General features: G+C 41.1%; 1 protein-coding gene across 1 annotated transcript in view; it reads right to left on the bottom strand.

Moving 5' to 3' along the window:
- Nucleotides 1–25,680, bottom strand: part of slc18a2 (solute carrier family 18 member 2) — a 33,182-nt gene that overhangs the window by 5,296 nt on the left and 2,206 nt on the right. Inside the window, exons 2-10 of the mRNA XM_085800862.1 lie at nt 24,775–25,111; nt 16,101–16,159; nt 15,915–15,998; nt 14,468–14,560; nt 10,102–10,191; nt 9,726–9,769; nt 6,870–6,930; nt 5,633–5,728; nt 746–824 (exon numbers count right to left, since the gene is read on the bottom strand). Of these exons, the coding sequence (XP_085656988.1) occupies nt 746–824; nt 5,633–5,728; nt 6,870–6,930; nt 9,726–9,769; nt 10,102–10,191; nt 14,468–14,560; nt 15,915–15,998; nt 16,101–16,159; nt 24,775–25,111 (943 nt within the window). The remainder of the gene's footprint in view (nt 1–745; nt 825–5,632; nt 5,729–6,869; nt 6,931–9,725; nt 9,770–10,101; nt 10,192–14,467; nt 14,561–15,914; nt 15,999–16,100; nt 16,160–24,774; nt 25,112–25,680) is intronic.

The following is a 25,680-nucleotide window of genomic DNA, read 5'->3' as shown; positions in this document are numbered from 1 at the left end:
ATCCAGTTAAATAAACTTGTAAATTAACTTATTTTATAGATTATAATGACAAGGAAGCTTGATAACAAATTTATGAATAGGGGGTGGGAGTACAGTAAATAAGTTTTACTTATCCCCACTCCTTTTCGGATATGAAAAAAAAAAATCTAATTATTTTCATTTTCAATCATTATTTTTTCACGTGTTGTCTTTGTAAAGTATTTATTTATTATGTCTGTCCATTATTGTATTATTTCTTATTTCTTTTAACAGGTCCGAAATAAACTGAAACTAAACTCCAGTCAAAAGTAGCCTACATTCAATGGTGTCAGTAAGTTTTAATTGCAATAGGTAAAATTGCTGTTTTGGCCCATTAATCATTACTAAGGACACAGAGAGGAATCTCAAAAGACTTTGAAACAAGCTGATCCACAAGTGAATGTGCAGGTATCATGAGGCATAATGGTATTTCTATACAAAGCAGAGGTGAGAATAAACTGAAATCTGTAAAGGGGTTAATTGTAGTTGCATAACAGTTTAAATTAATGGTGACACCCAACAACAAAAGAACAAAGAAGCCAAATGTGCATTAGAAAAGAAGACATGCACACAGAAGAAACGATGATGCTCAGTATCATCAAGGTTTTAATAAAGGCAGCCTCACAAACAGGGGAAACTCATTTAAAGCAACGGAAACAGACGCCACGTCCACAGAGGGAGAGAGAGAAAGAGAGAGAAGGTAGATAAGGATAATTTCCCTCCCTACCTCCCCATCTTGTGCGCCAACGTGCCGAAGATGTTGGTTCCAATAAGATAAGAGATGGACGCTGGTAAGAAAGCGACGCCTGGACCGAAGACAGACACACACACACACACACACACACACACACAGAGGAGAGAATGAAGGTGTGGGCAAAAACAGATCTCTATCACAGCCTCATTACTGAGCTGCTGTACATCTTCCATTGTCTGTAATGAAGACTTATGCTTTGCACCTGCCAGGATATGACACCCTCATATCCTGTTCCCCTTCATCCTCTTCTATCTGATCTAGACTTCATATACAGCGTCCTGGAGAAACAAACTAATAACAGCAGAAACCTGAGAAGCCTCTGTCAGAAAAAGGAGTGATGCTCCTGCACCAAGTCAAGACACCAAGTAAGAAACCCATATTATCTAAATGTGACACAAGAAATGCAGTTCATTTTTATTAGTTTGTGTAATGGAATATTTTATTTAGTAATAACTAGAGAAAATTAGACAAAATACTTCCACTAAATTCTGAGTAATTTGTTTTCACAAAAAATTGGCAGTCATTTCCTTCAGGTCTAATGACCTTACCTTGGAGGACCTGACTGTAAGGAGGGGGTGGGGGAGGGAAGGATGCTCTGCCTTTTAAATGTCACTGTCAGTGTTCATCATCACAGGCTGAGTTGTGTTCTCAGACATATTGTGTTGTGTTGAATTGGTTTTACAAAGCCACACAACGCAGGCCAGAGCCAACTATGGTCAGTCATTCTTCCATCTTATTCATAACTGGTTTCAAATGCTTAAAGGGAGATTTCAACATTTTGGCAAATTCGCCTATTGCCATAATCCCTATAGTCTTAAGAGGAGGTTCATTACCTTTACTGTAATTGTCAGTGCAAGCTGTTTTTAGATCGGCGGGGCAGAGATGTGAGCTCTGCACAGCGCGTGGTATTTCCGGGCTTTCCCTCATCAAATACACAATCCAACAACGCCAAAACGCTCTCGTGGACAAGTTGTGACCTGCATATTCACCACGCTATGAGATAATAATGGAACCTTACGAGACAGAGTTGTTTTCAAGCTAAATGCGTAGCCGGTACTACATTCCAGACACGGCTACTGGGCAGTAACTTCAAAAACGAAAGTAGTTCTGAGTATTTGCTTCTTGTGTCATAATGTTACATAATCACACGTTATTATTTCAAAGTGTGGCGAATGTGCAAGTCACAACTTGTCCACGAAAGCATTTTGGGGTTGTTGGATTGTGAATTTAGTTTGATGAGGGAAACAGAAATACCATGAGCCTCTGTTACATTAGCTGAGCAGCTCACGTCTCTGTCACGCCGATCTCAGAACAGCTTGCACTGACAATTAAAGGTAATGAACCTCCTCCTAACGCTATAGGGATTATGGCAATAGGCGAATTTGCCAAAATGTTGAAATATCCCTTTTAAGTTCAATACATCTAATGTTTGCATCAGTCTGGTTAACTATGTCTGGAGAACATGATTATCAGAATGCTGGATATTTTGCTCTCACTTGCATTAACTGCTGTTTGGAATAAGAGTATACATACATATGTTTGTTCAAGTGTAATAGACTGGAGTCAGATCGTACAATACCAGGAAGGTGTGTGTGTGTGTGTGTGTGTGTGTGTGTGTGTGTTGCTCTGAGCCAGTAACAGGAAACCTACGAGCCCCACCTTGTGATATGAGTGCAGTGGAAACCTATGATGGATGATGGGGTGTGATTTCTGAGTGTTTGCAGATAAACCCATTGGAATCCACAAGCTGCAGATTCTCAGTCTTCTGATAATGTCACATGGGTGGGTGGGTGGGTGGGGGCATTGAGTGTGGGTGGGGGTGTGTGGAAGGCCTGGGTGCGGAAGAGGAACCTCTTATTGGACAAGTAATTGAGATTACACCCTGAGCCCAGTGTGGCGGTGGAGGATAACTGAGTTCACTTGACTGTACTGTTCGTGATTTAGATTTTTCTTCTAAACTGGTCTAAACTGATTCTAGGCCTGTTGTCAGGGCAACAAGGATGTATGTAGAATGGATGGTAGAGACAGGGAAGTCTACCACTTGAGATGATTATCTAAAAGTGCTCACTGCTCCATGCTCTGTACATGGAAGTCCTCTCACAGCCCTGAGTAAAATTTGCGGAAGTGCTGAAAGTTGCTGATATGGCACCATGGCAGAGCAGTGCCTATGCCCGAAAAAAAAAACAAAGACAAAAAAAACAGCCTTGGCATTACTGGCTCAGACCAGCCAACCACACAACTGTCTGACACCACCAGCTAGTACAACTCTCTTGCAGCCTATGTTTTCAGCAGTCACCTGGCTCGAGTATCACCATCCCACCTCACCCAGTAACTGGGTGATTGATAGCCCATCAGTGAATAACAACTCTACAAACACTTGTGTGGCTGAAAAAAACAAAACACCAACCTGCTGACCGGCCCACACATGCATCAGCCTAGTGACATAGTGCCAGGTATAGCAGATGGCCTGTCCACCTTTGTCTTCTTGTGATGACCAACCAATCTCTGAGGCTGACAGGAGGTCATTTTTATATAACTCGTTTGTTTAAAGGCATAGTTCAACATTTTGGCAAATTGGCCCATTGCCATTGTCCCTATAGTTTTAGCAGTAGGTTCGTTACCTTTAATTGTCAGTGAAAGCTGTTTTTAGAACGGCGGAGCAGAGCTGTGAGCTGCTCAGAGCTACGCTTACGGAAGCTCATTGAAATTTCTTGGTTTCCCTCATCAAACTCATCAAATACACAATCCAACAACTCCAAAATGCTCTTGTGGACAAGTTGTGACCTGCACATTCACCACGCTATGAGATAATAACAGAACGTTACGAGACAGAGTTGTTTTCGAGGTAAATGCAGAGACTGCTTGCTGAAAAACTGCCCCCGACAGGAACGTGCATCAGCGGTTTTGCATGAATTTACCTCGAAAACAACTCTGTCTTGTAATGTTCCACTATTATCTCATATCGTGGTGAATGTGCAGGTCACAACTTGTCCACGAGAGCGTTTTGGAGTTGTTGGATTGTGTATTTGATGAGGGAAACCAAGAAATTCCATTAGCCTTGGTAGCGTAGCTCTGAGCAGCTCACGGCTCTGCTCCGCTGTTCTAAAATCAGCTTGCACCGACAATTAAAGGTAACAAACCTACTCCTAAAACTATAGGGATTATGGCAATGGGCCAATTTGCCAAAATGTTGAACTATGCCTTTAATTAAGACTTAAAGCAACATTGCGGAGTTTCAGCTCAGTGCTCCCACCATCTGGTTGAGAAGCGCTATAGTCTGGGGGGAAAAACGAAAACGAAACTTATCAGCCAGCGCATCCAGCGTCTATTCCCATTAATAAACGACAGTATTTCCCACATGTTTGCAAGGAGACTGTGTGGCGGGTGGTCGGGGGAGGGGGGGAGGGGGTGTGTGGGGTGGCGGGGGGGCGGCGGCGGCGACGACGACCGGAGGAGAACCGTAAGTTTCGCTTTTACCCTCTGCGTCGGAGAGAGACGGAGGGGGGGGCGGTGTTTCGTACCCGTGCAGGGAAGTTACAGAGTGCAGTTTCAGCCGACGCGACCCCGCTCAGGCTGTGACGGCAGCACCATTCATCCTATTAACCATTTTTCTATCACTGCAATGAGTCTGGAAACATTATTTTAAGGCCGAAAAACTCTGCAATGTTACTTTAAAGTTATGTATAATTGATGGTGTGTGGCTTTAACTGACAGGTGGGTGAGTGAACACTTGCCACAGGCTGACATGCACCAAAGTCTCGGCTCGGCTCCACACACACCTTCCTCTTTGCCCAGTTTTGGATTAGCTGTGATAAGCCATGAGCTCTTTGTTCTCAGGTAGCTACTGGCAAGATGGCAACATTAGAGCAGCTCACTGTGAACTTCAAAACCTTCAAAATATATCTGTTCTTTTGTCAAACAACAGAATGAGAGAATGAGTATCAGCCAAATGATTTAATTGCAAACCAAATGTGATTCAAGCTGCTGTGTGTCGGTGCCAGGAGCTGGTGCTGCAGGAATGGGTCCTAAAACCTTTTGCTGGATGATTATGAAATACTGTGGTCACTGTGGTTTAGTGGTAGTAACCTAGAAGTCACGTGACCATGATGGACCTGCCTATCATTAGCTTTTCACTTTTGATTATTGAATTTCGGCTTCAAACACAATCAAGTGATTCACTGCTGGAGGTGATCCTGCTGATCTGGATAAACCAGTCAGTAGCCTACTGTAAACTGGTGTGTATTTTCTGTTATGATCCAAAGGGCAATGCTAAATTCCCATTGTGTGGGTCCATCTACAAACATAATCTGTCCTTGCAGGAGGTTAAAATATACTAGGCTGTGCTTCTTTACAGTGAACCATCATTGCTCACATTCAGTGAGCCCAGAGCTAGCTGGATATGCTATAGAAGAGTTGAAACAAGAGTTAACATTAAAGATCCCATATTATACTCTTTTTAATCAATTTCACACAGCTGTCAGACGTCCAACTTTTACACTGTATTCGAAATGTATTGCCTCAAACTGATCCGTGGTCCTGAATTTCAGCTGTCTAAAAGTCACTCAAATGAGCTCTACTGAGAACAGGCTGTTTCTGTGCCTGCACCAAGTAACTTATCCGCACGCTTTTAGAGGTTTACTGCTGGCTGATTAAATTATTTTTAGGAGATTAATGTTCGTCTCATTGATGAAATCTAACAACTGCAATTAAATGAATGGGGCCTTCAGCAGGTAGAGCTATCTGAATGTTTGAGGGTGTACATTCTGTGAACAATCAGGCACTGTAACAACATTCTGTGTGCATGTTGTATTTTCTGTGTTACGACACGTTCTAGTGAAGTGAACAGTATGTTGTAAATACCTAGCTGCCACTTCCTGGCACACATGGTCTCCATCATCCAGATTGGCAGCGTTGGCTCCATCATGGCTATGGCCATGTTTCCAAAACATATGGCACCTGTGAAATTAAGTCAACACAGTGTCAGTTGTGTGCTACTGTTCAAACCCCATCCACCTACATAAAATCTAACATTGGGATTGTTTCCTACTTGTGATAAAAGGCTTATGCACAGTATCTATGGTGCACCACAGTTGTAAGCTCCAGCAGAGTTGAAATTAGACTAAGCTTGTTGTCAAGTCTGATAAGCCTTGCTTGCGGGTGGACTTTACTTGACTTGCTTGTATTGTAAAATTTCACTCTCCATTCTTGACTGTCACCATTCCGACATCCCACCACTCCAACATACCACAATTTCCAGATCTGGAAAAGTATGGAAAATGGAAACTATTATATGGAAATAATATATTTATCTTGAACTTCACTTATGTAAAGTTATTTGGCTTAATTATTTTCTATGTGCTATTGGCTACAAACTCCTGGAAATGTTTTGGTGATATAAAAATTCTGAATAATGAAAACAAACGATGCATTGCATAATTTACTTAGATGATACACATCTAATAACTCAAATGTCACAATTGAGTAATTAGATGAGCAATTACCGAGAAGTCTGGAAATTAGGGCCTGGAAAATGTATGGAATTTTGAAATTTCAAATGTGTAGGAACCCTAATTTAGACATACCGTGATTCCGACATGCCATCGTCCCACCATTCCTAGCCTCTATCTGGTCTTTTTACTAAACTTAACCAACTCCTTTCATCATTGCCTAAGCCCAACCAATACAAAATATTTTGGGTAAAAAAATATGCTATTAAAGGAATTGTCGGAAAGGCGGGATGTTTTAAAAAAGAAAAAAATACCGTCATTCCGACCATAGGAGGCATGTTGGAATGATGGGACATTTGATAGAAAATTAAGTGTTGCCATTTAGACATTTAGAGGCCAATGTTGGACTGGTGGGATATTGGAATGGTGGTTGCCGCCCGACTGTCACTGCAGAAGATTACTACTCCTCTTAGCTCCGAGTTTCCCTGTAAATCTAGGTCCAAGTGGTCAATTAACAACAAACAAATGAGCACAGATCTAAGTTAATTCTCTTCCCTTTCTTTTCCCAGCACCATAAAAAAGGCAGTAACCCCAGATGTTTCTCCAGACTGAGGTTACCACACATCTACTGAGCTGTTGTCATTTCTTACCAGCTGCAATCAGAATATATGGATCTTTCATTAGGGTCAGCAATGGTGTCCCCTTCTGACTCTGTGGAGGTAAGGCACAAAAACAGATACAGCTTAAACAGTGCTGCAGAAAATAAACTCTGTGACAAACAAAGGGTTTTCACCCAGATCAACACAAGATCAGCACAAGTATGAGCTGGTGTTAAGCCATTAACCAGCTACATCAAGTCACATGACTCAAACACAACCATCGCTAAAACTTCATTTTCTAGTTTGATAGCTCTGACATCAGAAATTCATCTGACGGCCGTTCAGGAGCAGATGATTGGTCCTTGATATCCCACTGCACAACAGATGACACCCTGCAAAGGTGAAATTCTAAAATGTCTCATGCAGCTGAGCTCAAAGACTGGGTCAAAAACTGGCTAAAATTGCACAGTGCCAACGGCCAACAGCAGGGGCAAATAGGAGCCAAGCAGATCAATGAGCTGATTACAGCTCCACAGTGACGTAGCAGCACAGATCGCCATGTTAGAAACATTATAGAGCTACACTGACACGGGCTACTGACTTAAGACCTGGTTTTGTTGGTCAGTTGTGGTCAGTTGTGTATTTACTTCAATGTGCAAACTATTACCCACCTAATTTTAAGATGCATGGGTGTACAGAGAAAGCACAGTCTGATTCTAGCAAACACACTTGCTCTCCTCTTTGCGCCGATTGTAACGTAGGGCCACGTGTCTGTGTCACCTGTGAAAGCAATAAATGTGATTTCCTGTGTACTGTATAGACAGAATAGCGCTGTGTGCCTGACATACCTTGTTTGTTCATTAAGCATGCTGCCGGACATGCCAGAGATGGATGGTGAAAAGGTGAAGGAATCTGCTAATGACCAGGGAGAGATTCTCCTGTTGGCCCAGTTTCCATTAGCAGTTGTGTTTGGTTGTTATCTCCGCTAATAAATTAGATCACATGTCATCCTGAAAACAGGAATCACAGTGGTCTTTATCTCTCTGCTGATGGACTTGTGTCTAATGAGCTCACTGCACCATCTGTGAGCTGCTATTCATTCTCTGTAAGATAACATCCCCATACATTTACAACAGAGTAAACTGGATTACAGATTATGAAACAATATTCACACGCCAAATCATCAACATCAAACGAGTAAAGGCAGACAGGTCTTATTCTTAGTAATGTCTCATTACTGTATGTCTCACTTCACATTGTGGGAATCTTTGACTTTTGGACCCTACTGTTTATAAGATAAACTGACTGGTTGTAGGTGGATATAGTATATCGGTTCAGTATAAGCATACAGGCCTACAGTATGTATGTAAAAATACATGTTTGTACGAACTGTATGTATGTAAATATAAGAATGTATTTCCAATTACCAAAAGGTATATCTAATTTTAAAAATGTAACACATGTTATTTATCTCATATGTACACATGGGGCCATTCTGTATATTGACCTCTAGCATGAATGTGGTAAAGATGATTCAAAATAGTGCATCAGTCGCTAATTCTAAAAATGATTTTTGCTTTGTCTTGTCTTTTCCAAGTGTATAACCAAATACATGGTTGGTGCTTTATACACTGTTGCCTTTAAAGTTGGAATACAATATTCTCATGAAATGATTATGACAATGTGATTTGGTCTTGATAGATAAAGTGTATCTTCTCAAGACCTTATTGACCAATCTCTTCTAAACATATCACTGTAAAAATTCAACCATGATTAACCTTTATAATAGGAATAAAAAGAGGAATGCATCTGAAAACACAATTATTCCAACTTTATGGGCAACCATGTGTATACAATTCTGTGTGCATATCTGTGTGTGTATGTCTGTGCATGTGTGTCATAATATCCTCCACTGAGGCCCAACATTACCATCTTATGCTACTGTATGGACAGGTATTTCATATATGAAAATTCAGCTTACGTACATATTTACATATACAAACTGTATGCACAGACTACATTTCAAATACCCTGCAGCCATACAGTAGATAATGATGCCCATTAACTCAACAGTCAAAGAAAATAACTAGTCACTGGTTTGATGAAGGATTATGTCCATGAATAACTATTTCTTTTGTTGCTGTAATTCTGGTTCTGTTAATGCAGTCTAAAGTCAGTCATTTTGTTTTCAAATGAACTGAAGTTTGGATCCAATCTCTTTCATTGTGTGAGTGTTGTTTTCTTGGATGAACGTTTTCTTTCCATACTTCCTCTATTTAAAGCAGAAGTAAGTGATATATTTGTGTTAATATAAGTCTTAAATAGTTATATCTTCCGACAGCAATCACTTACATAGAGTGTTTGGAGTGAAACACGGGTCTCTCAGTCCCTCTGCTCTGCTCTGAGCCGAAGAGAAAACATTTATCGTATCCTACAGTTTTTATCCAATGAGGAGAGAGAACGGCATGCAGGGCTGTGTGTGCAGCCAAGGAACGCCGTGAATGTGGCGACGTAGCGACGAGGACTGTTATGGTGCGTTCAAGGAAACTCGTATTTTTCCGACCGTGAAGTGGTACCAGTTCGATCTGGTACGAGTTCACCGGTCGGAAGTTACGAGTGGCCGTTATAGTGACTTTCACCGGTAAAACAGGTCGGAAAAACACGAGTGGGTTGCCTGGAACGCTACAAAGTCGTAAATTGTGACTTGAAGCTGTAATTTACGATTTCAAAAGCCTGCCTGGAACGCAGCATTAGCGAAAACGACCGGACCACTTACTTCTGCTTTAAAGTCTAATTAAGAAAAAAGGCCATTATAGAGTCTTTAAAATGTTCTGCAGCTGTAAATGCCATCTTAATGAAGAGAGAAGAAACCTTCAGGAAATTAGTCATAATGATTAACAAACTCACCTCTGGTTCGACCTTGGTTGGCTGAAGAACAAACAGCTGCAGAGCTGACAAGACACATACACACACACAAAGTCAAACTCAGTGTAATGGGACTTTCAGATCTGTGCTGTGCTGAGCTGCTCAGGCTAGTGCGCTGACCCGAGGAGTCCCAAACATAGGCAGAGTTTTCCAGACTTTTAGTGAGACATATCACTATGACATAGGAAGTTGCTGCTGTATGCTAAGAAACAAGCATTTGCACTAGACCCACTACAAACATGAAATATGGGAGCAGCAAAGAAGATGCTGTGGGTGCAGCAAGAGGCAACATTAAGCTCTCACCTTCATTCTACAAAACATCTCCTTGTTATACATGTGATAAACTTTGTAACTTTACCTCCATCGAACACAGCCAGGAATGCCAGGATAAGGAAAGGAGCAGTCTTCCCGACAAACTCGTACATCACGCTGCCGAACGGAGGTCCAACTGTGGAAGACAAACTGGTCAGTGGTGGAGATGTTAGCTGCCGTCCTCACACCCCTCTCTGTTAGAAGACAGCTCAGGGTGCCACAGCTCTGTGGAACAGCTATAGAAGAAATATTTTCATGTGTTCCAGAGATAAGGTAAAGGTACTTTATTCTTCAGAGAGATTCTTTCTCTGCATTTAACCCATCCCTATGTGAGATGTGGGGCTGACGATCCTCCGGGAGTCTGCAACTGATTGGCCCATTACCAATAATAAATTACATAACTACAGCAAGGCTGTGGAGGGTGGCTGGTGTTGTCTAAGATGTCCTGCATCTCAAATTGCGTGAGTCTTGAGTGAGTCCAGCCTTCTGCCGATCACAGGCCCAGCTTCTTTAAAGAGGAACAATGCAGGATTTAACTATGCTACATTTTTTCGAGTCAGGTCAGTTTGTCAAATCACTGACCATTGGTCATTGGTCAATGACTTAACGAATTGACCTGACGAAGAGCTAAACGCTCGAAATGTTGTCATTGTCTCTTTTTTTTATTATGTAGTCCTAAATTATTGAATACTTTGGGAGCATACAGTGTAATGGGCAAATTGTTGCAAATAGTTGAGCTACTGTATCCCTTTAAACAGTTTGTCCAGTCTCATTGTTCATATCAGACCTGCTGCCTGGCAGACTGCAGCAGAAAACTGTTCACTGACCACTGACTGATATTATATTTGTGAACATTTTATTGCAGTTGTTGGTGTTTGTTGTGGAGGTGTTCAGGAGGAGGCAGCTGTTGTGACGTTAACTGAAGGCATTGTCAGGTGTCCTGATACACACCACCATAGCTGTGGAGGGATGTGACAAGACTCAGTGTTGTATTATTACACAGTGAACAGGAACAGAGTTAGAAGAGGATGCTGTCAGTGTCTTGGGTCCCCTATCTATAAGCATTCTTGCTTCTTTGGGGTTCCCCTTCATGTTTAAACTGTTCATGTGTATCATATTCTTTCTTTTGTATGTACATAATTTTTTTTTTTTAATCTGATTTGATCTTCAAGAGACCCCAGTGCTGCTCATCACTGTCCCTGAGACACAGTTACCCAGCCTGGTGTACTGCAGCCATCTTGTCAAGTAATCCACAATCCAGAACATGAAGCAGATCCACCTTCTTCATCCCTTTGAGCTTGTGAATGGGAGACTGGATGGTGTTTAATACGCTTGAGAAATCAAAGAACATAATGCAAAGACCTGATCTTAGACCTCCCTGTCCTGGTTAAGACAGATCTTGAGGTTACTGCTGATCCAGATTTTGTTGTCTGGAAACAAGTGTACAGTCCCAGATTCGATCTTGCTTAAGGACGTAAGAAGGCTCTTAAGAAGGGTTCGGCTAAGAAGGAGTGCTAAGATACGGGTGTTTCCCAGATGCGTTCTTAACTGCCTTCTTAGGAGAACCTTAAGATCACGCCAAAGAAGCTTCTTAAGAAGCTCTTAACAGGAGCTGTCCACCACCACAGTACTGAAACTGAATCAATCGATGCCAGGCAAATCGATTATTAATAATAATAATAATTTATTATATCACCCGCCACTTAATAAGCGCATAAGTCACACACAGTGACAAGCGCAGCCGAACCGATGAGCGATAAATAAACCGAAAATGGGATTTCCACTTGTCAAACATGGGGTTAACACAGGTTCCGGTGTCCGCGGGCCTGATTAGAAACTTCTCAGCTGTTGTTGCTGCATTGGTCATGGGCAGCGACGGACTGGCCGTAGATGACACGGCACAGCCGCGTAATGATGCGGCCGAGACGGCTGCGTGACCATGTGATTGATGTGTGTGAAAATAAAAAATAAAAACGTGCGCAGGGGCTGGCTGGTTTACAGCCAGACAACTCTAGCAAGGATGAAAACACAATAATTCAGTAACGCAAAGGTAGCAAATAGCTCACTTGATAGAGTATCCCCACTGCAATTTGAAGCATTGTTGTGGACTGGGTTCGAATGCACCCAATAGAGAATTATTTTGGTGGTCAACATGTTTTTCTTTTCTCATCATCATTGAATGATCAATGCTATACATATGTATATACATATATATTTAGGCAATGGAGTGTTTGTGTAATGTGTGACAGTCTTTTTGGTGCCAGTAGCCTATAACATGGCACGGGAGGATCGGTGTCACGGCTGCCACACTCCGTGACACTGACCCTTGCTTGCGATGCCCCCACCACACCAAGAAGCTGCCCACTGCATAAAAACACGATGCAACAGCGACTAGGGGTTGATTTAAGAACGGTTGTTTTTGATGTTCATGCAGATATGGGACGCGGATGTGTGCGGGAAAATTATGATAAATGATAGTCATGATGATTAATTTTATTTGTGTGCCTGATGTGCAGAGCACATGTTATTCCTCATATTTAGGTTATTATTGTTCTTATTTTATTTTTTATCTCTTTATTTTTTATTTCGGCACATAATTTAATATGTTTTAAACATACGATGTGCACTGTTTAAATATCTTGCTTAGTGTGATATTGATTTGCCTTGAAAAAGTGAGCGTTGGTCGCTAAGAAGACTCGTAAGAGTGGGTCAGCTCGATCTTACATTTCCTTCTTAGTGAAAGATCTTCTTAAGCTAAGAGCGACTCTGGGAAACACGTTCTTCTTTCACAGCGTCCTTAAGAGCGCTCCTAAGAAGATCTTAGCACTTAAGAGCTTCTTAACGAATCTGGGAAACGCGGCCATGTTGGTAATGCAGAGCCCACACAGGAGTTAATGTAGTCTGTAGTACAATCAACCATTCAGTTGTTGTTATTATAATCTTGTGACTCCAGCAGCACATTCCAATCTGTGCATTCAATGCACTCTTTTGGACTCAAGTCCCTGAATGAGCAGGTGTCTCAGTACGCAGGGTTTGTAGAAAGACTGAAGAAAAAACTATGCAATATTAAAAAGAGTCCATCCTTCCATCTGTGCAGGGCACTGACTACTACGGCGCAAAAATATTGCATCAGGGTCACTGGACCAAAGAGAAGTTAACAGAGAGATTCCCAGACATAGATCCAGCTTGCAATCATTGTAAAATGAAAAATCATATTTACACACATTTTGGAGCTGCTCCAAGCTGACAATTTACTAGACCTGAGTTTAAAACGCTCTCTGAGGTCCTTGAGGTGTTTATAGCCCCCTGCCCCATCATTCTTTGGAATACCTTCTGTTGTTTACAGTTTGAACAATTCCCAGTGTGACTTTCTGGCTCTCTGTTCACTCCTTGCTTGCCGCTTAATCCTTCTGAGATGGAAAGACGCCATCCCTCAATCCCACACACTATGGATCAGGACTATTTCATTTTATTTGAAATTGGAAAAAAAAAACATAAAGAGGTTCATAAAGAGGTTTACTGCAAATTCTATGAATTTAATAGCTAATAAAATCTGTAAATTTGTAACATTCTCTTTCTCTTATTACATATGTATTCTTTTATGATATACCTAAATCATAGATTTAATCATTATTTATTTATTCACTTATTGGGGTGGGAGATGGGGATTCTGTTCGGAGTGTTTCTGTATGTAAATGGTAAATGGCCTGTATTTATATAGCGCTTTACTATACCTGTAACGATACCCAAAGCGCTTTACAGTACATCACATTCACCCATTCACACACACATTCACACACTGACGGCGCCAAGCTGCCATGCAAGGCGCGAACCACAACCCATCAGGAGCAAGGTGGGTAAGGTGTCTTGCCCAAGGACACTACGGCAGCAACCAGGACAGAGCGGGATTCGAACCGCCAACCCTCTGATCATTGGACGACCCGCTCTACCACCTGAGCCACTGCCGCCCCCTTGTTATGTTCTGAAAAAAGAAAGAAATAAAGGCCATGGCCATTGGCCATGAACTCTGCTTGTGGTTGATAGAAAACAATGGCAATGATCTATGAGGACTTGCTGCCACATGTTCTCAGTGCCCTATTACTTTCAATTTGTATCCACAATTGAAAGAGCTGCCTGAATTATGCAGAAATTAGTTGCACTCCTTTCATTATCTTACACTGAATAGTTGTAGAATGATGTTTTTTCAATTTTGTTAGCTACAGTATTCAACTCAAAAGGTAGCATTTAATTAACCATGGACAGATGTGAGCAGATGTGGATCCTGTGAATCATTCCTTTGTTTGGACAAACAATTATGTTTTCGTCCAGAGAACCTTGGATAAGGTTGGATCATGCTCGAAGAGCTGAAGAGGTGTGTCACCTCTTCAAGCATGGTTGAACCACACACCTACCTAACACTCCTAGAGCCAGACCTCCCAGGGCGATGCCGATGGCGTGACCTCTCTCCTCATCATTTGTATACACACTAGCGAGCATTCCCATGCCTGAAACCACACGCATGTACAGATGATGGATCACAAACACCACAGCAGTTACAGAGCTGTGACACTATAGGAGCTGTACAATAAGACAGTGTGAGGTAAGAGCAGAAAACAGTGGATGTACAATCTACGTATACAGTGTAGTACGGCATTACCTTTAACAGTCATATAAAAGCAAATATTTATTCACTAATTGCAGTGGATCTTTGTTAAACCAACACTAAGGAACTTTTCAACCTTCATAAAATATTTTCATAACTTTTGTGATGATACATTGACTTACAACAAGTTGAATGACACCTCTGTCGTGGTCTGAGGGGGTCTGTATCTCTTTCTCTGGCACTAAGCAGCTTTGAGGAGCATGGTAGGAACCCTGCTCTCACTTAAGTTTCACTTTCACTTTTGCGAGTCACAACAAGGAGGGAACAGGCAAAACGGCACTTTAGCAATGGATTATGTTTGTGTTTTCACTTTGAAATGATCCACTGGAAACAGAAACTTAGTTTTGATGTCTTCTGTTAATTTTAATGCAGGATATTTACAGGGCTTCACGCTAGTGTTCATGGGAAATGGAGTCTTTCTTCAGGCAAAACACTACCGCTTTGGTCCACAGGCACCGCCAAACTCAACCAAAACTGAAAGTTCTTTAGTACTGCTTTAAAGGAATAGTTCAACATTTTGGCAAATCGGCCCATTGCCATAATCCTTATAGTTTTAGGAGTAGGTTCGTTACCTTTAATTGTTGGTGCAAGCTATTTTTAGAACGGCGGAGCAGAGCCGTGAGCTGCTCAGAGCTACACTCAAGGGGCTCAAGGAATTTCTTGGTTTCCCTCATCAAGCTCATCAAATACACAATCCAACAACTCCAAAACGCTCTCATGGACAAGTTGTGACCTGCACATTCACCACACTATGAGATAATAACAGAACGTTACAAGACAGAGTTGTTTTCGAGGTAAATTCATGCAAAACTGCTGATGCGCGTTCCTGTCTGGGGCAGTTTTTTGGCAAGCAGTCTCTGCATTTGTCTGTAAAACAACTCTGTCTTGTAACGTTCCATTATTATCATCTCATAGCGCGGTGAATGTGCAGGTCACAACTTGTCCATGAGAGCGTTTTGGAGTTGTTGGATTGTGTATTTGATGAGTTTGATGAGGGAAACCAAGAAATTCCATGAGCCTCCGTTGACCAGCTCATGGCTCTGCTCCACCGTTCTAAAATGAGCTTGCACCGAATATTAAAGGTAATGAACCTACTCCTAAAACTATAGGGATTATGACAATGGGCCAATTTGCCAAAATGTTGAACTATTCCTTTAATGTCTTGTATGGTGGAAAGAGACAGGGGGAGGTCTTACCCGCCACAGAGGAGCAGGAGGAGCCCACACCTTGAAGTGATCTGGCCAGAAACAGCAGAGCGTAGCTCGATGAAAAGGCGAACACTTCACAACAGTGAGAACAACATCAATATAAACAAAGAAACGTCACAAGGGCTGAAAGCTTTCTGTATTTGTGATAGTGAAGTAGGCTCAGCTGGAACTTACTGATGGTGGAGAGGAACATGATGCAGAAACCAACAAATATGGGAAGTTGGTATCCAATTCTAAAAGGAGACAAAAAGAGAAATCCCACTTCAGTTTGAACACAGTGGGCCAGCAGGATGTGTGTGGACTGGAAGATGTTGATGACCTGAGCACCAACACTGATAAAAACAGTATTTTCTTTTTTAAATTCTGACATTCTTGCCAATTCTGATTGTTAGGAATCACAGCATATGGAGACAAGGCTGAAAGCTGCCAGGCACGTCGGAGCGGCTGTGATCCTCTGTAGACATGCTTGACTTGGCTTGTACCGTCCTCTGTCAGGAGGGAAGGTGACATAGGAGCCAGTAATGGGACTCAATTACAGCACATCTGAGTGCCCAGCTGAGACACTAAATACTGGCTTTGAGGTGAAAGCTTGTAATGTTGGAGCACTCACACTTCTCCTTCATATCCTGTTAGGACAATATTTAGACGCAGCTCTGCTCTGGTGGCTCTTTATCTTCAGTTCACAGAGGTTTTGTCTTGTGTTGGCCTGTCGTTACAGTACAATGTTAAGTTCTCTGCTAAGAATGAAAATACATTTGCTATACCTAAGAACATATTCACTAAATTTGGTGAAATTCTATGCACCTGATATTTGTGGCAGCTGACTGGACATGTTAATGTATTGTTCAATTCACTAGCTTAAAAAATCAAATGACATAAGTTTCCTGTGTTTCATGGTAATATGAAAACATGCATGTAAGGTTTACTTTGATTAGAAAAACATTATGTCTGTCTTTATCATGTCTGCACAATCTTCTTGGAAATGTTCACTTACATAACTCTTGTATAGCCTACTGCAGTAGCACTTTTATCAACATAAGAGTGAAAAAGGCATTCAGAGCTGAATTGCTAAATTCAAAATCACAGACTTCCTGTTGGATTTACGGTACCACTCCAATGCTCCCATGCATTCTTTCTACATCTAAGTGCAATACATCCCTCATAATTTACTTTTAAGTGAAACTGTGAATGCCTCTTTGCTAAAGGGATAGTTCAACATTTTGGCAAATTTGCCTATTGCCATAATCATGTAACATTACGAGACGCAGTTGTTTTCGAGGCAAATGCATAGCTGAAACTACATTCCAGACATGGCTGCTTGGTGGAGGGCTTTCAAAAGCGCAAGTATTTGCTTCATGTGTCATAATGTTACATAATTATACATTATTATTTCATAGCGTGGTGAATATGCAGGTCACAATTTCTCCACGAGAGCGTTTTGGAGTTATTGGATTGTATATTTGATTTGATTTGTTCAATGAGGGACAGGGGACCTGTACCGTTCACCTCCATTGTGTTCACTAAGCAGCTCGCGTCTCTGCCCCGCAGATTTTAAAACAACATGCACCGATGATTAAAGTTAATGAGCCTCTATGACTAGGGATTATAGGCAAATTTTCCAAAATGTTGAACTATCCCTTTAAAATCTTGAACAGCTTTACCCCTGATCTATGTCAGACATCAAGTTACGTAAACCCATGGCTTGTGCAAAGTTTTGTAAGTTTCAAGCACCCCAGACACTAATTCATACTATTAGAGCTATGTTAATACCCCAATCGTGTTCAATTGGTAATATCTAATTGAAATAGTTACAATATCAAGTTTTGTGAGTATTATTTTTGTGCATCCTAAAGACCTCAAAATGTGTTGTGTGGAATGAATATTAATGCACAAAATCCAAAATGGCAGATTTGGCTTTTTATTTAAGAATATCCAGAACGATGTGAGCAATAATCCTACAGACAAGACGAGACCATAGACTGTAAAAAGAATGGACGTAGCGTCCGTGACGTCACCCATTGGTTTTGGGGAGTCGTTTTTGTGACTCAAATATGGCGGCCTGAACAGCGCCATGTTGGATTGGCCGGCCGAGAACCCGCCCACTGGCCTCGAAGCAGCCTGTCCACGGAGCTGCTCGGACCTGTCACTCAACGTTTCCGCGCCCTAATTGGCCAGAGTTTTAACCTTATAACAGTAAAACGGTAGAGTTAAAAAAAAATTCACCCCCCTCAGAGTGTGTGCGGGGGTAGAAACTATCGATTGAGACGAAAAAACGTTCTGACACCAGGCTTTTAACATGTTTACTGAGGATGTAAAGTCGGCGATTTTAACATGGGGGTCTATGGGGAATGCTCCCTTCTGACACCAGCCCCCAGAGGAAGAAGAGGGGATTGCAGTTTTTTGAACGCGGAAGTGAGCTTCACTTCTCAGACCGACAACTGCCCCCTTGGACGAGACGAGAAAAACCATACACAGCGATGAGCAGACTTAAGCAGTCACTTCAGCTAGTTAATTCAGAAAGATCAAGCTTCATATCAAGTTTCAAGTTTCATAATCACAAGACCTGCAAGTCAGATTGACTTGAACTTTTACGTTCTGCTGATGGACCATAAAATTCCACCATGATGTGTTTAATGGTATTCTGAATTTTTTATAAAACAATTTTCTCCCCTCCTAAACCACAGGTCCATGCAGGTTCTATGACATTTTCTGAAGATCTTCATTCAGCCAAGCTTATGATAATTTTTATTAAAAAAAAAAAAAAAAAAAAAAAAAAAATATATATATATATATATATATGTATATATAGGATTAAAAATGTGGAGATATAGTGTATATATATATATATATATATATATATATATATACACTATATCTCCACATTTTTAATCCTATTTCAGACTTCAAATCTGACTCACATCTACAACTCAATGAATTCCACAAAAAGCTTGCTAGACTATAAAAGTTGAACATAGTATATTTGCTCGTGACTTTGAGCAACTTTAAACACTATGTACTACAGTATATCCTGAACATGTACAGTATATTGACTTTCATTCATGTGTGAGACATCTGAGATGTCTCAGAAGGATGGATGGTGGAACAATTAGTCAAATGTTGCTCACATTGTGATGCCAAAACAAATGTGGGATTGGTCTCATCCCTTCTTTAAACACAATTAAAGAGCTCATGTTACTTTGACTTGGCACTTCATTCCAGAACCATTGCTGGCAGTTACATCTTTTGAATCTTTTCATAGTGAAGAGACAGACTGAGACTTGGGCTTGTCACCACCTTTAAAATATTGATTAGTGCAGCATTTAGATTAAATACCAGCAACTGCTCATAAATGCTAACTCCACGACCCTCTGGGCTCAAAGAGTCTTCCACAGACTACTCCAAAAATTCCACTATCCCTTGGAAAACACACATATACATCACAGTTTTGATAACTGATTCCACTTTTTATGCCAGAGTTAGTCATCCATTTTCCATCTATCCATGCAATAAACATACAAATACACATGCACACAATCAGGACTTCTGCTCTGTTTGAGTCTGTTTGATTAAACCTGTGGTTGCAGACATGACACCCTCAGCCTCACCACATTAACCTCACATGTTTAGCATCATCTGCATCTGCAGCATCTGATGTCCCTCTCTAGAACGCCAACAGGCAAGTCTGTAAGTGCCCCTCTTTAATATGTGTGATATTACTGGAATTTAAACATTGAATGTTATCAGAATATTTTGGAGGGAACCAGAGAAAAAACATCAGAGGGAGTATAATGCATAATAGATATAATAGCTCACTGATTCTTGAGAGTCGGGACAAAACATGTCCCACATAGAAAAGTCTTAATTATATCAAAAATAAAGAAATTAATAATGATTGACATACTCACAAAGTTAGATCTAACTGAATTGGGAATACTGATGTTATGTTTTAGCATAGATAATTCCTTTTTTAGGGGATATTTGTTTAATTATATGACCAGTGGTCAGACGGCCCATGTTATTTCTCTTGTCTTCAGCAGTAGGTCACAGCCCCAAAAAACTTTAAAAACCTCTACAATTGTGAAAACATTTATATCAAATCAAAGATAAGGGTTATAAATGTATAAAACAATGCATGCCATGAACATCTATAAATATTTTCTGCAGAAATCTGCCCATCAAAGTTGTGTCCTCTGTTTCCGTCAACTCCGTCAGATTTTTCCATAAACCTCATTAAATCAGGCAATAGCATGGCCAGCTATCCCCTGAGGATCCCTTTTCATTCTCCTGGCTGTGGTAAATGCTTCAATACCACACATGGTCTGGTAAAGTTGACATTTTTTGATATTTTAGATGAACAATGTCAACAACAATGTTTTCCTATGGTCACAGCCGGAGCATGTCAACACCATCTCTCCCTTATGATACTTTTTTTAAACAATAGTGGACTCAATGAAAGTATTTTATTTCGTCAACTCCGTCAGAGTCAACTCCATCAGGTTTTACAGTATGTCTGACGGATGTAAGCTGACAGAGTTGACAAATCCACCAATAACTACTTAAATGTGCTAATATTATACTATTTTCAAACATAGCAAAAGAACAGAATGTTATTTTAGGGTTTTATCTGCAGCTATATAGAATGCAATTACATTATATTACAATATACTTGTGATTTGTAGAGCACGGCAAGGCTGTGGTCTGCCTATTGAATAATTTTCTTCTCTTTTCTATCTGCTTATTATTGAATGACTTTCCAGCACATCTGTTATATATAGCACTTGTCTACATGTTTGATTTATTGATTGATGTAAAATTTTAAAGGTGCAGTGTGTAGTTTTCACTATTGAAAATATACACACTTCTTATAGAGCAGGGAAGAAGTTCAATGTTGCTTTTTCAAACAAGTTTACTTGGACCATCAGACCAAAAGTGCACCTGTGGTAATTTTGTCTTGATATATTTTAAGACATGATCCATAGGATCTGTGTCCAGAATGCCACAGCATCCAGTCTCTTTGACTCGGACAGTGTGCAAAACCCTGCCTTTTCAACCGTCATTAGTGTAATATATGCAGTACAGTGTCATCTGTGGCATCTTGTCCAAAACAGACACATTTTCCAATCAAATGCTAGATAATGTGACATTATAGAAGGGCTTCGGAGTACAGAAAAGTGCAATTTGTTATAGTTTGAAATGGTGTATTTACAGTTTTGTTTATTATAGTTGAATTAAAACTATGTTCAGTAAGACAAGGGATTGCTATTTCTTAATTTAGTGTCACTTCCATCTGTTTAAAAAAAGCTTTTGCTCATTGATCAGAAATGCGAATACAATTTTGTCAACTCCGTCAGCTCCGTCAGATCTTCATCAGCACAGTCAGATGTATGTTTTTGTAATTTCTTGGGGAAACAAATAATTCTTTCTTCAGTTTTTGTTGTTCAAGTAATAAAGGATCATCAGATCTACATCCTCTTGTGTTTTATTCATTTTTTTCTCTAGTGGCAAAATAAAAGACAAAGTTTGAAAATGCTAATTTTTAGAAATCTGTGATTCATAACAGTGTGAAATTAAACCTTAAGTTTATATCTTACTTTTTATTGCATATCAGAGTAACTAAACACTATTAAAACATACATCAGAACTTAAGATTCTTGTTAGGCTATTATAATTATATAATTATATACCTTTAGTGTGTCTGACGGAGTTGACACAAATCAAGTCCTTAAGGTAAACATGTGAATTTGTTAAAAATGTTTTCTAACCTCCAGCCTGCACCTTTACATGGTTAAATAGAACAGATCTTTATCTACTTGAATATATAACTCTAATCAATATAGTGTAAATTTTCAAAAAAAGTTTTTCAGAACGGTGTTTTGTCCCGATCAGTGGCACTTTTAGTCAGTACAGTCACCTTCAGAAGAGATACATGACTTTCTAATTGAAAAGATGCTCTCATGTCTGATCTTCATCAAGGTTAGTCACACACTACCTGGGAATGTTTTAAGTGTCAAGGGTATGCATACAGCGGGTGTAACGGTACACAAAAGTCACGGTTCGGTACGTACCTCGGTTCAGGGGTCACGGTTCGGTACGGTTTCGGTACAACAGACACTAATTGAATGTAAAACTAAAATCTGTCTTGTGTTATAAAAGTTAAAAGAAAAAATAATACAAAATAAAACAAGTGCATTAGGAGTGTTATAATGCCATTCATTAATTCTAGAGGAAAAAAAACGTGCACTTGACAACTGGCAACTATTATTCGAATTATTAAATTATTATTATTAAAAAAATATTATTAAAAAAACAAAACAATAAACTGACATCAATGTTGGTTTACACAGTTAAATTAGACTAGCAGTTACTTTGGTGATGTTTCTGGTCCTGCCTGTGTTCATAAAACATATTAGGCAGCTACACGCACATCCCCCAAAAAACTGAAGACTAGGTGCTGGACCACCAAGAAAGACACAGGTAAGGAAAAAAGGAGACCGCACACTAGTTAAAAGCTCCCGTGACAGTTTAATGTCACTCACACGTTTCGGGCGTCAGCCCTTCATCAGACAATGTGTCTGATTATATATAGTGTGCGGTCTCCTTTTCTCCTCACCTGTCTGTGTTCATGTCAAGAGGCTTAAAAGCTGCGGGATAAGTTGTTGCACACAACTAGTCTTTTTACTTGCACCAGTGATTGACATATCGGGTTGAACATGCGCTACGTGTTTGATACGTTTCTAGCGACGCACCGCGCATCCGTGAAACATCGCCGACGGACTTTGTCCGGTGGACCAGTCGCGAGCATGGATGTATTATGGTCGCGAGCCGCCGCCGCCGCCGTTTGTTTCATTGAGAAGCCACAGTGACATGAATGAAGCAGACAGCTCTCCTCCTCTAACTTCACTCTCTCATCACTTCTCTTCTTCGTCTGCTATGACGGCTGCAGGCAGCTTCGAGGCTCATTACCGCCACCTGGATATAAATGAGGACTCGACTTTTTTTTTTTTTTTTTTTTTAATATTCATTCAGACGTATTCGTCGTGTGACTGTGTGCACCGAACCGTGACCCCCGTACCGTGACGGCACGGGACGAATACATATACCGTTACACCCCTAGAACAAAGTAATGACATACAGACGGGTTAACACCTTTGTTTTGACTGTTGATGGCCCAGTATCGCCTCCCACATTATACACATTCATTATTTACATAATTAACCCTTTATCTACCGCAATAGTGTCCACGCTATGCTTGCTATGTGCAGAGTATTATTACCGTAACTCCATCATAGTTTGTCCAATTACCATAAAGCCTGTGATTTCATTTTGAAAGGAGTGAAAATGGACAACTGCTATACTTCCTTACCATGCGCAATAATCATTCATTCAAATGTAAGTAGCCTACTCCTGAAAAAGGGGGCAAAGCCTTCAGACCTAGGGCATTTTCTGACCATTTTATAGCCATAATAACAAAATGTCCAAATGGCCATAAAGGGTTAAACTCACACTTGTCTTAAGTTACTGTGCTGTTCTGTGCCAGACAGACCAGTTCAGTAAAACTGGAGGTAGTAGTAGTACAGCATAATATACAGTATCCTGCGAACAAATACACACACCCTCACATCCTGTTTCTAGTCCTGACCTGGGTTCCAGTTCAGCCCTTGGCCCTTGATGGTTTGGGTTTATTGACTTGTGGTTGCATTAATTGCTCATGCATGGCTGTACATAACCTGCAGGAGTCTCTGTGAGGACACGGACCACTGTATTGGTACCGTACCTACGGAACTTGTGTTTTAAAGGGATAGGCCACATTTTTTTTTTCGTGTCTTGCCTCACTCCCGAGTCCATGACAAGCAGATAGACACCATCCTTTCGACTGTGTGTGCAGTAACAAGGGAGATACGGGCAGAGCTGGCGCACCGCTAATTAGCTTAGCTCAAACGCTGGAAGTGCATAAGTAGTGTTAGCCTGCCTCAGGAGTCAGAAGCTGATTTCATTTTAGCTCTAAACTCTGTATATATCACTTTATCGACATTTCAAACATTTTTAGGCGAGAAAGTAGCCGTTTAGATCAGCAGTGTGTCATTAATTTGTCTAAATACCAGCTGTTTACAATTTTGTTCGGACGAATTTGGCGCTACTCAAGCTAGCCGTTGTGACCAACGCACTTCCAGTTACTTTCACAAACACCCGTTGCTCTTTACATACAGAAAACCATGACGATAGAATTTGTGCTTTTACTTTGAAATAGGAAGCTAACCTACCCTCGATGTAGCTAGCTTGAACCAAAATAAACCGTCTTAGCTTGAACCCTCCGTTTTGACCGATCTTGTCCCGTTACCGGCATTTGACCGCTCAAGATGCCTTACCGGAGAGTTTTGTCAGCTCTGAGATGAAGATCGGCCCGCTGCTGAAGAGTTTCTCTGATGACTTTAGGTGGAGGCAGGCTAACACTACCTATGCACTTCCAGCGTTTGAGCTAAGCTAATTAGCGGTGCACCAGCTCTGCCCGTATCTCCCTTGTTACTGCACGCACAGTCGAAAGGATGGTGTCTATCTGCTGGTCATGGACTTGGGAGTGAGGTAAGACACGAAAATTTTTTTTGGGCGTATCCCTTTAAGATGAGCATCACAAACAGGAGTTTCCAGACTGTTACTACAGCAGCAACCACAAAACCAGTGAGAAGCATTGACCAGCAACAGAGCTGCTACCCACACACACACACACACACACACACACACACACACACACACACACACACACACACACACACACACACACACACACACACACACACACACACACACACACACACACACACACACACACACACACACGACAAGCACCCACCTGTTTGTCAGTGGGCCTATGAAGGGGTTGGTGAGGAGCTGTACGGTGGCCTTGGACGCAAACAGCATTCCCACTTTGACATTCTCGTTGAGCAGCGTACTGCTGGACTGGGGGCAGTCGGAGGAGTTCTGTGGCCGCGTTGCAGCAGCGGGGGTTGTGGGGGCCAGCTCAGTGGATCTGGCTGTGGCGTTGGAGCCCGACAACCTCACAGTGTTGTCATAGAGGGACACGATGCTGTGGAAGGCCTGCGGAGAATCCTGGCGCGCCAGGCCACTGTTGTTCGACACCACGTCTGACATCTCGTCCAGATTGTACAGGTAGCTGGGAATGATGGGAACTGGCGGACGTAAAGAGGTGAATTGTGATGAAATACGACATGACTGACTGACTCAGTGATGACGTTAATTCAGACGTCTCTGCAACATATGTCAGAAAAGAACAAGCTGAATTCTTCAAGGGTGATTCACTGGCAGTACCCTGAAGCAAAGCCCCGTTCTGCATAAAAGAGGGGGGAGGGTGGGTGGGGTCATTGTTGCTCAGGCTAACATCTGGGTAAAAGGCAGAGTCATGGAAGGGCAGCTGCTGATACACATGGTATCTCTGGTCTCTGAATACTGGTGTTTCCTATACCCTGGGACAGCTTCATATTGGTTTGGTTTACTCTAAAAGTCAATGTGATACAATCCAATAAGAAATAACAGTTCTAGTTATTTACATTTGAATGAATTAAATCAACATATAACAACAAAAGCTGTCTCATCTCTCCGAGGACGCAGTCGGCCAAGGGTGAACCTAAATGAGACTGTCTGGTCCACTGAGGATACTTAATTTATCAGCACACAATGGATCTACTGGCGCTGGTACTGATGTGATACGTTTCAGAGGTTTAAATTAAATTTGGGGTAA

Source organism: Trachurus japonicus, chromosome 15, assembly GCF_045865225.1.
Source record: "Trachurus japonicus isolate A0001 chromosome 15, Traja_1.0".
In the NCBI taxonomy this organism is placed as follows: Eukaryota; Metazoa; Chordata; class Actinopteri; order Carangiformes; family Carangidae; genus Trachurus; species Trachurus japonicus.
Note: the sequence above shows the minus strand (reverse complement) of the source record. Positions and strands in the feature narration are given on the sequence as shown.